This window comes from Arabidopsis lyrata (assembly GCF_000004255.2).
Source record: "Arabidopsis lyrata subsp. lyrata unplaced genomic scaffold ARALYscaffold_8, whole genome shotgun sequence".
NCBI lineage: Eukaryota > Viridiplantae > Streptophyta > Magnoliopsida > Brassicales > Brassicaceae > Arabidopsis > Arabidopsis lyrata.
This window is the reverse complement of record NW_003302548.1, coordinates 13,486,494-13,499,115: the sequence shown is the minus strand read 5'-3', so window position 1 is coordinate 13,499,115 and position 12,622 is coordinate 13,486,494. Positions and strand designations below refer to the sequence as shown.

The 12,622-nt window shown below is 35.8% G+C and overlaps 2 protein-coding genes across 2 annotated transcripts; both read right to left on the bottom strand.

Moving 5' to 3' along the window:
• Positions 1-1,762: 1,762 nt before the first annotated feature.
• LOC110225882 (uncharacterized protein At4g02000-like) lies at positions 1,763-3,397 on the bottom strand. The gene is given in 2 exon segments (XM_021016152.1): positions 1,763-2,958; positions 2,961-3,397. Coding segments are annotated over 2 exon segments (1,194 nt in total). The 5' UTR covers positions 3,294-3,397; the 3' UTR covers positions 1,763-2,097.
• A 5,638-nt stretch (positions 3,398-9,035) lies between these two features.
• LOC110225900 lies at positions 9,036-10,627 on the bottom strand. Its single transcript, XM_021016229.1, has one exon. It carries the CDS (start codon positions 10,180-10,182, stop codon positions 9,049-9,051), a length of 1,134 nt encoding a protein of 377 aa, XP_020871888.1. The 5' UTR covers positions 10,183-10,627; the 3' UTR covers positions 9,036-9,048.
• Positions 10,628-12,622: the final 1,995 nt, after the last annotated feature.

The window sequence follows — 12,622 nt, the reverse complement described above, 5'->3', positions numbered from 1 at the left end:
TTATGACTGGTGCATGGTTAGAAGAAAAATTATTGGAGGAATTGGGAAGAATTTTTACCTCTTCTATTTATCAGAGTAACGTTTTCTTCTAAGAAAAAAAAAGTTTCTGTGATAACAAAAATAAAAAAGGTGGGCCCGGAAAATATCAGAGGATAAATATTTCTTCTGAAGTGTTCACCAGTCAGACCCCATATGTAATATCTTGGAACAAAATTTGTAAGAATTTATTTAATGAATTTACCTTCTTTGACGACAAAAAAAAAAAGAAAAGAACATTGTAAGTTTATAACTTCACACGTAAAGAAAAAGACGCATTAAATCCTTCTTATCTTAGGGTTCAACCAAGTCGCACGTACCTTAGTGATGGCTTTAGTTGGAACCACACTAAATCCGGGAATTACACTGTAAAATCCGGTTATTGGGCCGCGAGAGTTTTATCTCGTCCTACTTGTGACCTCCCTTTTCAGGGACCGGGTGTTTCGACACTACATGCACAAGTATGGAAGCTTAAAACTACGTGGAAGCTTATGCATTTCGCGTGGCAATGTATCTCGGGATGTCTAGCCACATCCCAAAGACTTGTAAACCGTCATATTGGTACAGACAAAGGTTGTCCTCGATGTGGCGGTGCAGAAGAATCTATTAATCATCTACTTTTTGAATGCCCGCCCTCTAGGCAGGTTTGGGCTTTATCCCCTATTCCCTCTGCGGGACATCTTTTCCCTCGAAATTCCCTTTTCTATAACTTTGACTTCCTCTTGTGGCGTGGCCGGGAATTTGGAATTGAAGCGGATGTGCTAGAACTCTTTCCATGGATACTTTGGTATATATGGAAAAGCCGTAATAGATTTGTATTCGAAAACATTAGGGAGCCTCCCCTCGAGATTCTAAATTTGGCCTTAAAAGAAGCATCAGTCTGGAAACAAGCCTTTTTGAATGGTATGTCAAATACCGAGGCTCTTGATCGCACGCTTCTGAACCTCTCCCCTCATCCTCAGACATCGGAATGTCAGGTGGATGCCTCATGGCACTTAGAGGATACTTTAAGCGGACATGGATGGGTATTAGTTGATCAAGATCGGATCCTTCATCTCGGTCTCAAGAGTTCGAGAAGAAGTCTTTCACCGCTCCATGCGGAAGTGGATTCTTTGTTGTGGGCAATGGAATGTTTGATCTCGCTAGGAGTCACCTCTGGCTCCTTCGCAACAGATTGCTCCGACATGATATCACTTCTCGATAATCAAGAAGAATGGCCAACTTTTGCAGCAGAATTGGTCTCTTTCCGGTCTCTTCGTTGTTTTTTCCCTTCTTTTAGTATTCGTTTTCTTCCTCGTAGTTTTAATACTCGAGCTGACTGTTTAGCGAAAAAAGCTCGGGCTCGGAAGAGTCTCTTTTCCCATGTAAGCAACTCGGTTCCTGAATGGCTCTTTCCAGCAGAGAGTCTATCTTTCCGATAACTTAATATAAATGGTGTTTGATGAAAAAAAAAATAAAACAACAAAAAAAAAATTTAAGAAAACAAAAATTGGAACATTTTATAATTTAAGTCGAAGGCTAATGATTTGGATAGGCCGGGGATGAGGCACATAAACAAAAATGGGGTATTTCTTTGGATGGCTTTTATTTTAAAATGAGACATATTAATATGAAAATCAATCAATAACTTTTTTAAATAGAGAGAAAACGGTATGGTTGTGTTTGTGTATCCTCTATAATCAAATTTGCAGCAAGCACGTGAAAACCAGCAGAGACAGTCCAAATCTTTTTTTTTTTTCACAAAAAGTGGTACCATTTTATATCATCAGATGTTGCAAGATACAACTGTGGAAACTTCCACTTACAAACCAACTTAAACCTTGTAAGCTTACAATGGATTTACAAAAAAACAAAGGATCCATTGACAAGAGATAGAACATTTTCATCAAGTCAAGTTTCCATCTTAGTATGAAGCTTAAACATCCTTCCTTCATAAGCTTCAGAAGATATGGTCTTTCCAAAAGGTACTTCTAAGATCATATCCTTTTATTCAAACCCTTAAGCTGCCTTAAAACCTTACGCAGCCTCGCCAAAAAGTGTTGACAGAATCAGTAGAGTGTTTCATCGTTTTTTTGGAGGCTTCAGAATTCCTCCTTGATTAAGCTCAGATCCTTTTTGCTTCTGGTTCATGTTTTCTTCCTCTTGATTATCAGAAAGTGTCTTTTTACGCTTTGAATAGTCAAACCTCTCTGATGGTTCACCATTTTCTGTTCTCCTTGAAGATTCACCTGTTTCAAACCTCCTTGGATCTCTTGGCATCATCTCCTGAACTGTAGCGGAATTAGAGTTAGAGCTTGAAGCTGATTGTTGTCTTCTTACCGCAATCTGGGGGGTTGGAACAGCAAAGTGTTGGAGATTAGCAATCCTTGAGGAGGACAGATACCTTCTTGCATCAACAGTTTCTTCAGGATTCAATGGTGGAGTAGCCACTCTTGGAGGAGTTGATCTTGGTGCAGGAAAGGAGTAGTCTGAATTCTGAGATTGAGAGTTCATGTTAGACCTCTGAAGATTATCCTGAAGAAATCTTCTCTCTCTACCCGCAAATGTATGATCCAAATCATCACTTCTTCCTCCATCAATAAGCTGACCATAAGGACATTGATTTCTTTGATGATTAAACCTCAGACAGTTGGTACATATTCTTCTGAGACGTTCATATTGGAAACGGATCACAACTGTCTCACCTGCATCAAAGCGTATTCTTTGAAAGAACCTTAACCTATCCGATATTCCAAACCTAACTCTAACCCGAATATAGGCTATCTGAATGGAAGTGGTCTCATTAAAGTCCACTTGGATTATCTCCCCAAGATCTTGAGCTATTTCTGACACTGTTTCAACACTAACATAGTGCAAAGGGATTCCTCTAATCTGAACCCAGAGATCTATTGTTGTCAGAAAATTTAACCCAGGGAAATCCACCAGGGTTCTCTTCTTTGAACTGCTATAAACCAATTATTAAACAACCAGGGTTCTCTTCTTTGAACTGAAACAAGATCCAATTCAGATTGAAACAAGAACTGAACATACGTACCATCAAGAACTCTGCCTTGAACAGTTGTTGTTAAGCCCCAAGTTCTTGGTAGAGAAGAGATTACCGTAAAAAGGTTTTGAGATCTTGGATTCAGAGGTCTAGCAATTAGACTTAGCCTATTACGAGCTTCTGTAGCTGCGTATGCTTCGTGTGGAATAAACAACTCCGGGTCATTTCTTCCCAAATCAAAGTGCTGAAGGTTATTCCACAATTCATCTGCCATGACTCGACAAGGTAAAAAGCTAAAAGGAAGTGTGGTAATAAAAGACTCAAAACTAAACTATTTATAGAAAAGAAAGGACTAACAAAAGGACTAAATAAAAAGAAAACTTCACCGCTAGAAAAAGATGTAAATAAAAGAAGATAAAAGATAAGACTCAATTCTTAAAAAGAGAGAAACCAAAAAAAGAGAAGATTAGGAGAAACTAAAAAACAAACCAGAAGACAACAAAAAAGCGATGAAGATAGACTTCCTAAAAGATAACATAAAATATAAAACACAAGCTTCAAATAAGCCAGAACCCTAAAGACAAAAAAACTTGTTTTATTACCACAAACCTCCACACTAAGTTACCTTTTCTGAAGTCAAAAAGTCTTTCAACCAACGAGGAGCTCCTCTCGCCACATAAGATTGAAACCTGGAACCACAAATCACACTTCTTGCTATTTGAAAAGCTCCATGATTAGAATGTGAATGCTCCTTTTCCATGAACCAGCCAGTTTTTGTTAGGATTTAAGAGACTAAGCTCATAAGAAAGAGTAAACAATCACTTGGTGATTGAATCTCCTTTTACCCACATAAAGGGAACTCGTTCTAAAGAGGAAGAGACCATCAACTTGTGATGGAATCCACACAAATAACCAACAATATCTCCGAATATACTATGTAGTAAATCGGTTATATGAAGGAGAAAAGCTCTAGTTTGAGACTAATCCTTGTCTAGTAACACAACAGTAGAGTTTGTGTACTTAAGAGAAAGAGGATTTGAGAATCAGTAATCTAGAGTCTAAGGACTAAATAAAGAAGAGTTTAGACTATATTTAAGAGTAAGATTAACAAGAAATGGGCTGCCCTAAGGCAGACCTAAACGGTTTAACTTTAACTCTCTACATTGTTAACTTTAAGTTAAACACAAGTAAAGTAGATTAAGCTAAAACGTTTTGTATCAAGACTTGTCTTTTCTTATTGATCTCTTCTTCTTAATGTGTTTTCTTTTACAAAGAGGCTACAAGTCTTTATATAGAAAGAGAACTAGGTTAAGATGTCTCACAAACCCTTTTAATCCTAGCCATTCTTTTCTCTCTTTAAATCTACACCATTGAATTCAAAATAGCTTCTAGAAGGTTGTGGTCCACTTTTGTCTTCTAGTGAAATTGGCTCCAACTTTGACCAAGTTTGAATTTGAGTCTCCTTCCTTTGTCTCAAGCTTAGGACCACTTGTTACTCTTCTCCAACGGCTCCATGAGAGACTTTGTGCTTCTTAGGTCTTCTAGAAGGTCTCTCATGGGCTTCTCTTATGTGACACCAATCTTGCACATTATTATCTTCTTCACTTAGTGACACCAATCTTGCACATAGATTATCTTCACTAGGTGACACGAGTTTTGCACATTCTTGTATTCATGGATAGACTTCATTTTGCATCCTCGGTCTTGATACTTTTGACACCAATTATGCACATTAGGTCATGATAACATTGACACTAATTTTGCACATTGGGTCTTGATAACTTTGACACCAATTTTGCACATTGGTGTCTCGTCTTCGGCCTTGTCTTGAGATCTTCGGCCTTGACTCGTCTTATGAGTTTACACCAATTTTGCACTTCGGTGTCTCGGTGACTTCACACCAATTTTGCACTTCCGGTCTTGATACCTTGAAGTGACTCGAGCTTTGCACGGCTATCTTATGGAGATCTTCGGCCTTGTCTTCATGACTTCGGCCTCGACTCCCTTCTACTTCTTCTTCTCTTTCTTGGAGATGGCTCGGCCTCTTTGGCCTCTCTCTCCTTTTCTTCATACACTCTAATAGTTTTATCCTTTGTAAAACTCAGAAGTTCAGCAATATGTCCTTTTATTGCTGGCCAGTCTTTAGGCTTATTCAAAGCTTTCATAATTTCCAGAGAAGAAGTTCCAAAGATAATCTTATCAAAATGCAATTGCTGCATACTACTTAAAGCCCAATGCCAACTCTGAACTTTAGCCTCAAAAAGTGATTGTACCTGAGAATAAGCTCTACGACTATGTAAGAGTACCTCTCCTGTTGAATCTCTTAATAACCAAGATGCTCCAGAGCTTTGAGTTTTTTTTGACCATGCAAAACCAATATTGCATTTAACTTCTCCTCGCTGTGGTGGCTTCCACTTCAAATTTTGTGGCTCTCTATCAATCCTTGAAGAAATTCCTCTTTGCTGTGATTGACACCATTGAGAGCAATCATCAAAAGCTTTGTCCACAATACATTTTATCATTGAACCAAATCCTTCAAATAAGAGTTTATTCCTATTTTTCCATAATACCCAAAGTATCCAAGGACTCATTGTTCTTAATTGAGGAGAAAGATCTTTCAGCTGGTCCATATGTAAAATATGACTCAAGTTTGCAAAAACAGACTGTCCAAAACCATTCCTTGTAGATGGTATAAGAGCTACAGCCCATACCTGTCTAGCCAAAGGACATTGAAATAGAATGTGATTGATTGTTTCATTTTCTTCTCCACACATCAAACACCCATCCTCAATCTGAATTCCTCTTGTTCTAAGTCTATCTTCCACAGCCAAAGCTCCTTTCAAAATCTTCCAAAGGAAAACTTTAATCTTTGGTTCAGTATGCAACCTCCAAATTTTGATGTAAAGAGGATTCAAAGAGGGATTCTCTTCTGCTTCCTGAAAAAGCTTCTGATGAGACTTTTTACTGCTAATCACATAACCAGATTTGACTGAATACAACCCATCATTCGTATACGCCCAACACAGAGAATCTTCAATAGAACATAAAGGCCTTTGCTTGAGAATCAGTTGTACATCCTTCCATGGAAAAAGATCTCTAAGCATATTCAGATTCCAATACTTAGAAACCGGATCAATCAAAGAGCTAACCTTAAGCTCAATATCAATCAAAAGTTGCCTATTCATTGGTCTTCTGTTTTTTTGTTTATCAAACAACCATTTGTCAATCCAAACATTAGTTCTTTCACCATTCCCTATAACCTTTTTTAAACCTTCTTGAAGAAGATCTCTTCCAAATAAAATACTTCTCCATGCATATGAAGGTCTTGTACCTTTTGTAGCATTGATGAAGTCAGAGTTTAGAAAATACCTGTTTTTAAAGACTTTGAAGAAAAGGCTATTTTCATCATGAAGAAGTCTCCAGGCTTGCTTTGCTAATAAGGCTTGATTGAAGCATTGAAGATCTTTAAAACCAATTCCTCCTAGATCCTTAGGTAATGTTAACTTCTGCCAAGCCACCCAATGAATCTTCTTTGAGCTTTGAACATTATTCCACCAGAAATCCATCATGACACTAGTCAAATTCTGACAAAGTGTTTTAGGTAACTTGAAACAAGTCATGGCATACATTGGTAATGCCATTGCTATTGATTTTAAAAGAATTTCCTTTCCACCCTGTGACAAGGCTTTTGCATACCAACCTGTCATCCTAGCCTGCAGCTTCTCTTTGATAAATCCAAACAACTCTTTTTTGGAGCCACTTAAACATTCTGGTAAACCCAAATACTTGGTTGTTCCTCCTTCTGTTAAAATCCATGTTCTGATTTTGATCCAATTTCTCAATTCTTCTTCTACTTTGGTCCCAAAAGTAATTGCAGATTTCTCCAAATTGATCTCTTGACCTGAAATTTCTTTGTAAGAGGATAAACATTTCATGATCTCTTCACATTCATCCTTCTTGGCTTTGCAAATAATGAGAGTATCATCTGCAAATAGTAAGTGATTCACTAAACTTCCCGCATTGAAAAACTGGATGCCAGAAATTTTCCTTTCCCTTTCAGCCTGATTAAGGATATGGATGAGAGCCTCTGTACATAAAACAAACAAAAAGGGTGATAGAGGATCACCCTGTCTGATTCCTCTGCCTGGTTTTATGTTTCCAAAGGGTTGCCCATTGATCAAAACAGAAAATGAAACAGTTGAGACAAACTCCATAATCCAAGCAATCCATTTGTTATGAAACCCAATAGAAGTTAGAATTCCTTCTAGGAAGGACCACTCTACTCTATCATATGCTTTTGACATATCTGTTTTAATCACCATAAACTCTTTGGATAAATTCTTATTCGTTTTAATGTTATGCAAAATCTCATGAGCTATTAGAATATTATCCGAGACTAACCTTTCACTCACAAAGGCCGATTGTGTCGGTGAAATAATCTCTGGTAAATGCTTTTTCAAGCGTGCTCCCAAAATCTTAGAGACTATCTTGTATAACACTGAACATAGACTGATTGGTCTAACATCCGCCATCCTCTGTGGATTAGTGATTTTTGGAATCAAGCAAAGATGAGTATGGTTCCAATCTTCTGGTAGAGTATCATGATGAAAGAATCCCATTACTTCTTTTATAATTTGTGATTTTACTACAGTCCAATTCTTCTGAAAGAATAAAGCAGTAAAACCATCTGGCCCTGGAGAACTTTCACTATTGATTGAAAACAGTGCCTCATAAATCTCCTTTTCTGTAACCTCTTGTATCAGCTCCTGATTCATTTCTGAAGTCACTCTTGCATGAAATCCTGAAAGAACACTAGTCAAAGAAATTGGAGATGAAGAAGTGAATAACTTTTCAAAGAATTCCGCAGCTATCTTTCCTTTTTCCTTATTCAACGTCTGTTCTTGACCTTTCTCATCCAGAAGAAAACTAAGAGAATTTTTAACTCTATTAGCTCTTACAGCAGCCTGAAAAAACTTAGTATTCTTGTCACCTTCATCCATCCATTTCTCTCTACTTTTTTGTCTCCAAAAAGATTCTTCTTCATCATAAGCTAAACCCAACTGATCTTTAATAATAGCAATTCTGGGCCAATTTGGAGATTCTGCACTTTTCTGAAGATCTAATTCAAATCTTAGCCTTTTGATTTTGCTTCCAGCATTCAAATCACACGATTTTGACCAGGCAGAAATTGCTTTTCGACATTCAGTGATACTGAATATAGAGGAGCTCACCTCTTTAGAAACATCACTATTCCAAACCTGATTAATGATAGTAGAACAGATGGGATTATCTGCTAGTCTCTTATCAAATCTAAACTGCCCTCTGAAAACTTCTTGATCATTGATAAATTTTACCAAAACTGGTCTATGATCTGATCCAAACTTTTCCAGAAACCACTGATGGGAATTAGGAAACATAACAGACCAGGCAGGATTCCCGAAACATCTATCTAATTTGCATTGAACCCAATAGTCATTCCTTGTTCCTCCCCATGTAAACCCATTACCTGAGCTTCCTATTTCAGTCATATCACAATTCTTCACCATCTCTTGAAAGAACTGAAAGGAAGAAACTATTCTTCTAGGACCACCTAATTTTTCCTTATTAGAAAGGATTTCATTGAAGTCCCCTATCATACACCAAGCTTCTTTCCTATGAAAACCAATACCTGATAGAGTTTCCCATAAAAAAGGTCTCAGGTTTATCACAGGATTCCCATACACACAAGACAAAAACCAACTCTTATTCCTTTGAGACACCTTCAAATCCAAGAGATTTTTGTCTGCAAAAAGTATTTCAATATCCAGATGATTTTTCCAAAATAAAGCTAAACCCCCACTCTTTCCTTCTGGTTCCACTGTATAAACATGCTCATAACCCAACCAAGAGAAAACTTTTTCTATAAACACATCAGAGTTCATCGTCTCCATGAGGAATAAAATGTCTGGGAAATGATCCTTTTTCATTTCTCTAAGATGACGAATTGTCCAAGGATTCCTCAGACCTTGGCAATTCCAACTTAAAACGCCTTATTGAAATTGCGGCAGTTCCTGAGGAACCACCGTCTTATTATCTCTTTTGATCACCTTTGAAACTTCTGTATCTGGAAATTGAGCTTTCCTTTTGAAAACTCTATCAAACTTCTCTTTAGAATCAAAATTACTAACCTTTTCCTTCATCAGAAGTTCTTTTGCAGATTTTGAATTCCTTTGCCATGAAGTCTTCACTTTATTTGCAGCATCTTTTTTATTTCCATTCGCAGAAGAGCTGGCTTCACAGCTTCCTGTTTTGAAACCAACAAAAAGTTCCAAGTCTGACAGATCCTCTTCAAAGTTTTCCTCTAAAGAATTAGAGATAACCTTTGAATCTCCATACTTCTTCATCGCATCTGCCATAAACTTTATAGGACTCGGTGTTGACAATTGCATATGGAAGTCTTTGTTAATGACCTCTTTTTCTTTTAATTTCTCCTCAGAAACCACAGAGGAAACTTTTGGAGACGTACTCAGCTTAAAGGGACATCTTGTCTTGTCATGGGATAGTCTTTGACAATTAAAACACCTTTTGCGAACCCTTTCATAATCAAAAGAGATGATTACGATTTCTCCTGTCGGCAGTTGAACTTCCTTCGAATTGCGAAGAGGATTAGAAACATTTAGCAGCACTTGAACTCTAACATAATCTTGAACCTGAGATTTTTCTAGATCAAGGCCAACTTGAAGCACTTTACCAACACACGCTGCTATATCCTCTATTGTGTCTTTGGTATAATAATTCACCGGAAGATTACGCAGTCTAACCCATATCGGAAGAAACATCAAGTAATCCGGTGGAGGGTTCTCCAACCATTTTTCCATCACAACACACCAATCATCCTGAGTCCAAACTCCTATCTTCAGAATTCCATCTAGATCCTCTTCTGATTTAAATATAAATTGAAATCTATCTTTAGACAAGGCCACTCCTCGAACACGATTATATAATCTCCAGATTCTTGGCATGTCTAATATCCAATTAGACATTCTTTGAGCTTCCGGATTCAGGAATCGTCCCATAATACTACAGCTATTCCTTTCGCTAGAACAATACTTTGGCAAATTAGACAGAACTAGCGGTTTATCATCCGAAATCGACATATCTTGAATAGCTTTATCCAGATCCATTGAGCTGTTGTAGATCACCAGATAACACTTACAGAGTAGGCAGAGAAAACTTCAAAATTGGAACAAAATTCCAATTCTTCAGAGAAAGCAATTAGATTCAACCTCCTTGAGACACTTTCAGAAACTGAGGATTTCACGAAACAAAGTAACACTGAAGCCGACAGAAAACGTTTATATCTTCGGATAGTAGTTCCGCTCAATTAGAGACTGAATTCTTCTTGAGGGAAAAGTTCTTAAGCCCAAACAGTTGGGACGGCTATTGATTTAACGGCGACAAAGAACTCACGAGGGAGCTGCTATGAAAGAGAAGAGAGGATTTATATGACTAGCAGACAGTCCAAATCTAGACCCGAGGAAACAAACATTACTGATTCCGATAATGTCTTTTGGATTTTCTAGAGTTCAGTATATTATTTTTTAAAAAAGTTATTTCATATAGTTTGCATATTACAATTATTAATTAGGGTTATTTTAATTAAAAACCCCAAACGATTGAGAAATAAAAAAACTAACCTTCTTTATTTGTTTATTAGTTCTCTCTCCTCCAACTTAATTAATGCTCAAATGATCCTTGATTATGTATGCGCGCTAACAGAAAAAATATCGAGGTAAGAAAATTAAAACTAACATAAAAATAAATACTATTCATCTATCATCGGGAACACTATTCACCATCAGAATCAATTAAAAAAAAATTGTGGTTATTTATTTGATTAGTACTGTAAATCAAAGTTTATCGCGATAAATTTATATGTTATGTGGTAAACTCATAGTTATCGCGTTAAATCAGTAATTAGATGATTAATATCAACTAACTTATATCTTAACTTGTTTATTTAATATAATAATTTATTTATTACTGTTAACTTATACATTATCATATTTATTTATCATAATAATTTAATTGATAAACATTGATTTTGCGATTATTTAGTTTGTTTACCGTGTAAATCTTATTATATCGTACTAATTTTTAGTAAAAACTTTGTTCTGCTAACATCGAAAACACTATTCATCACCATAGGCAATAACAAGATTGTATTCTTCGTGATTCTTTATTTGATTAACAATATAAAGCACAATGTATCACGATAAATTAGCAATTATGTGGTAAAATTATATTTATCGTATTAAATTATTTATTATATGATTGGTATCAGCTAACTTATTTATTAACCTCTTTATTTACTTTGATAATTTATTTACTATCGTTAACTTATACTTTATCATATTTATTTATCATGATAATTTAAGTGTTAATGGTTAACTTTTATGTTATCTAAATGTCGTGAACAAAAAAAATATCTTCTTCTCTTCTTAAGTTTTCTCCTCCGTCGTCACTTTTCTCAAATTTTCTTCTTCTTCCGTTGTCACCTGCAACTCGAACTCCCAATTTCACCTTGTCACCTTTTCTTCTTCTCCTTTTCCCACTTCTTTCTCTCATTTCTTTCCATCTTCACCCTAAATTACAAAACCATAATTTTCATCCCTAAATTTTTAATTTAAAATTTAGTTCCTCCCAAACTCATTTAGACATTATTTTTTCTTTTCCATGTATCTGTTTGTGAAGAAATGAAGGTAAGGGCGAAAAAATAGGAGAATTTGGAAGAGAGACGGTGATCGGAGATAACACCGGAAAATCACCGGAAACAATGTCGAAGAAATCTCATAGAAGAAGAAAGGAGAAGACAAATAGTTATATGTGTAAAAGAAAAAGGACAAAAATGTATAAACACCATTCTCTCTCTTAGCTACCTAATTAAACAAAAAACGTAGTTAGATACTTAATTATATAGTCTTCTATGGTCATGTCTTATAGATACTCTATTAATTATACGTTTCGTAACTTAGCTACTAAATCTAAAAATAAAATAGGTTACTATGTTTAGGTAATACTCTCTCTGTTTCGTTTTAGTTGTCGTTTAATGTTTTCTCACACAAATTAAGAAACGCATTAAATTTTCTGTTTTACCCTTTATTAATATATTTTATAAAAAAATTCATTGGCCGAAACATTAAAACTGTATGGATAAAACTGGAATTTTCACCAAACATTTACATCGAAAACCTAAAACGACAACTATTATGAAACAAAATTTTAACGCTAAAACGACAAGTAAAACGAAACGGAGGGAGTATTAAACTTGGCGGGTAGTGTGGTTGCGAAATCTAACTAAATGGAGTTAAACAAGAAAAAGGCAATCAAAGAACATAACATTTACATAATTTCAACTGCGATAACAGCGGATAGAAGAAAGTATAAAAATCTACATATACCTATCAAACTTATTTGTAAATCGAAATAAGAATAATTTTTCAATCCCACAAAATAACAAATAAAATACTTATTAAAACATTTTCTTATCACAAGAAAATTGACTCAATTCTCATAATACTAGGCATCTAGGTTTCTTAATTTCTTCCCCAAGTATGTGAGATA

Excerpts from the sequence above, each read along its gene's own strand:
- LOC110225900 (XM_021016229.1), bottom strand. The coding sequence starts at position 10,182 with ATGGATCTGGATAAAGCTATTCAAGATATGTCGATTTCGGATGATAAA.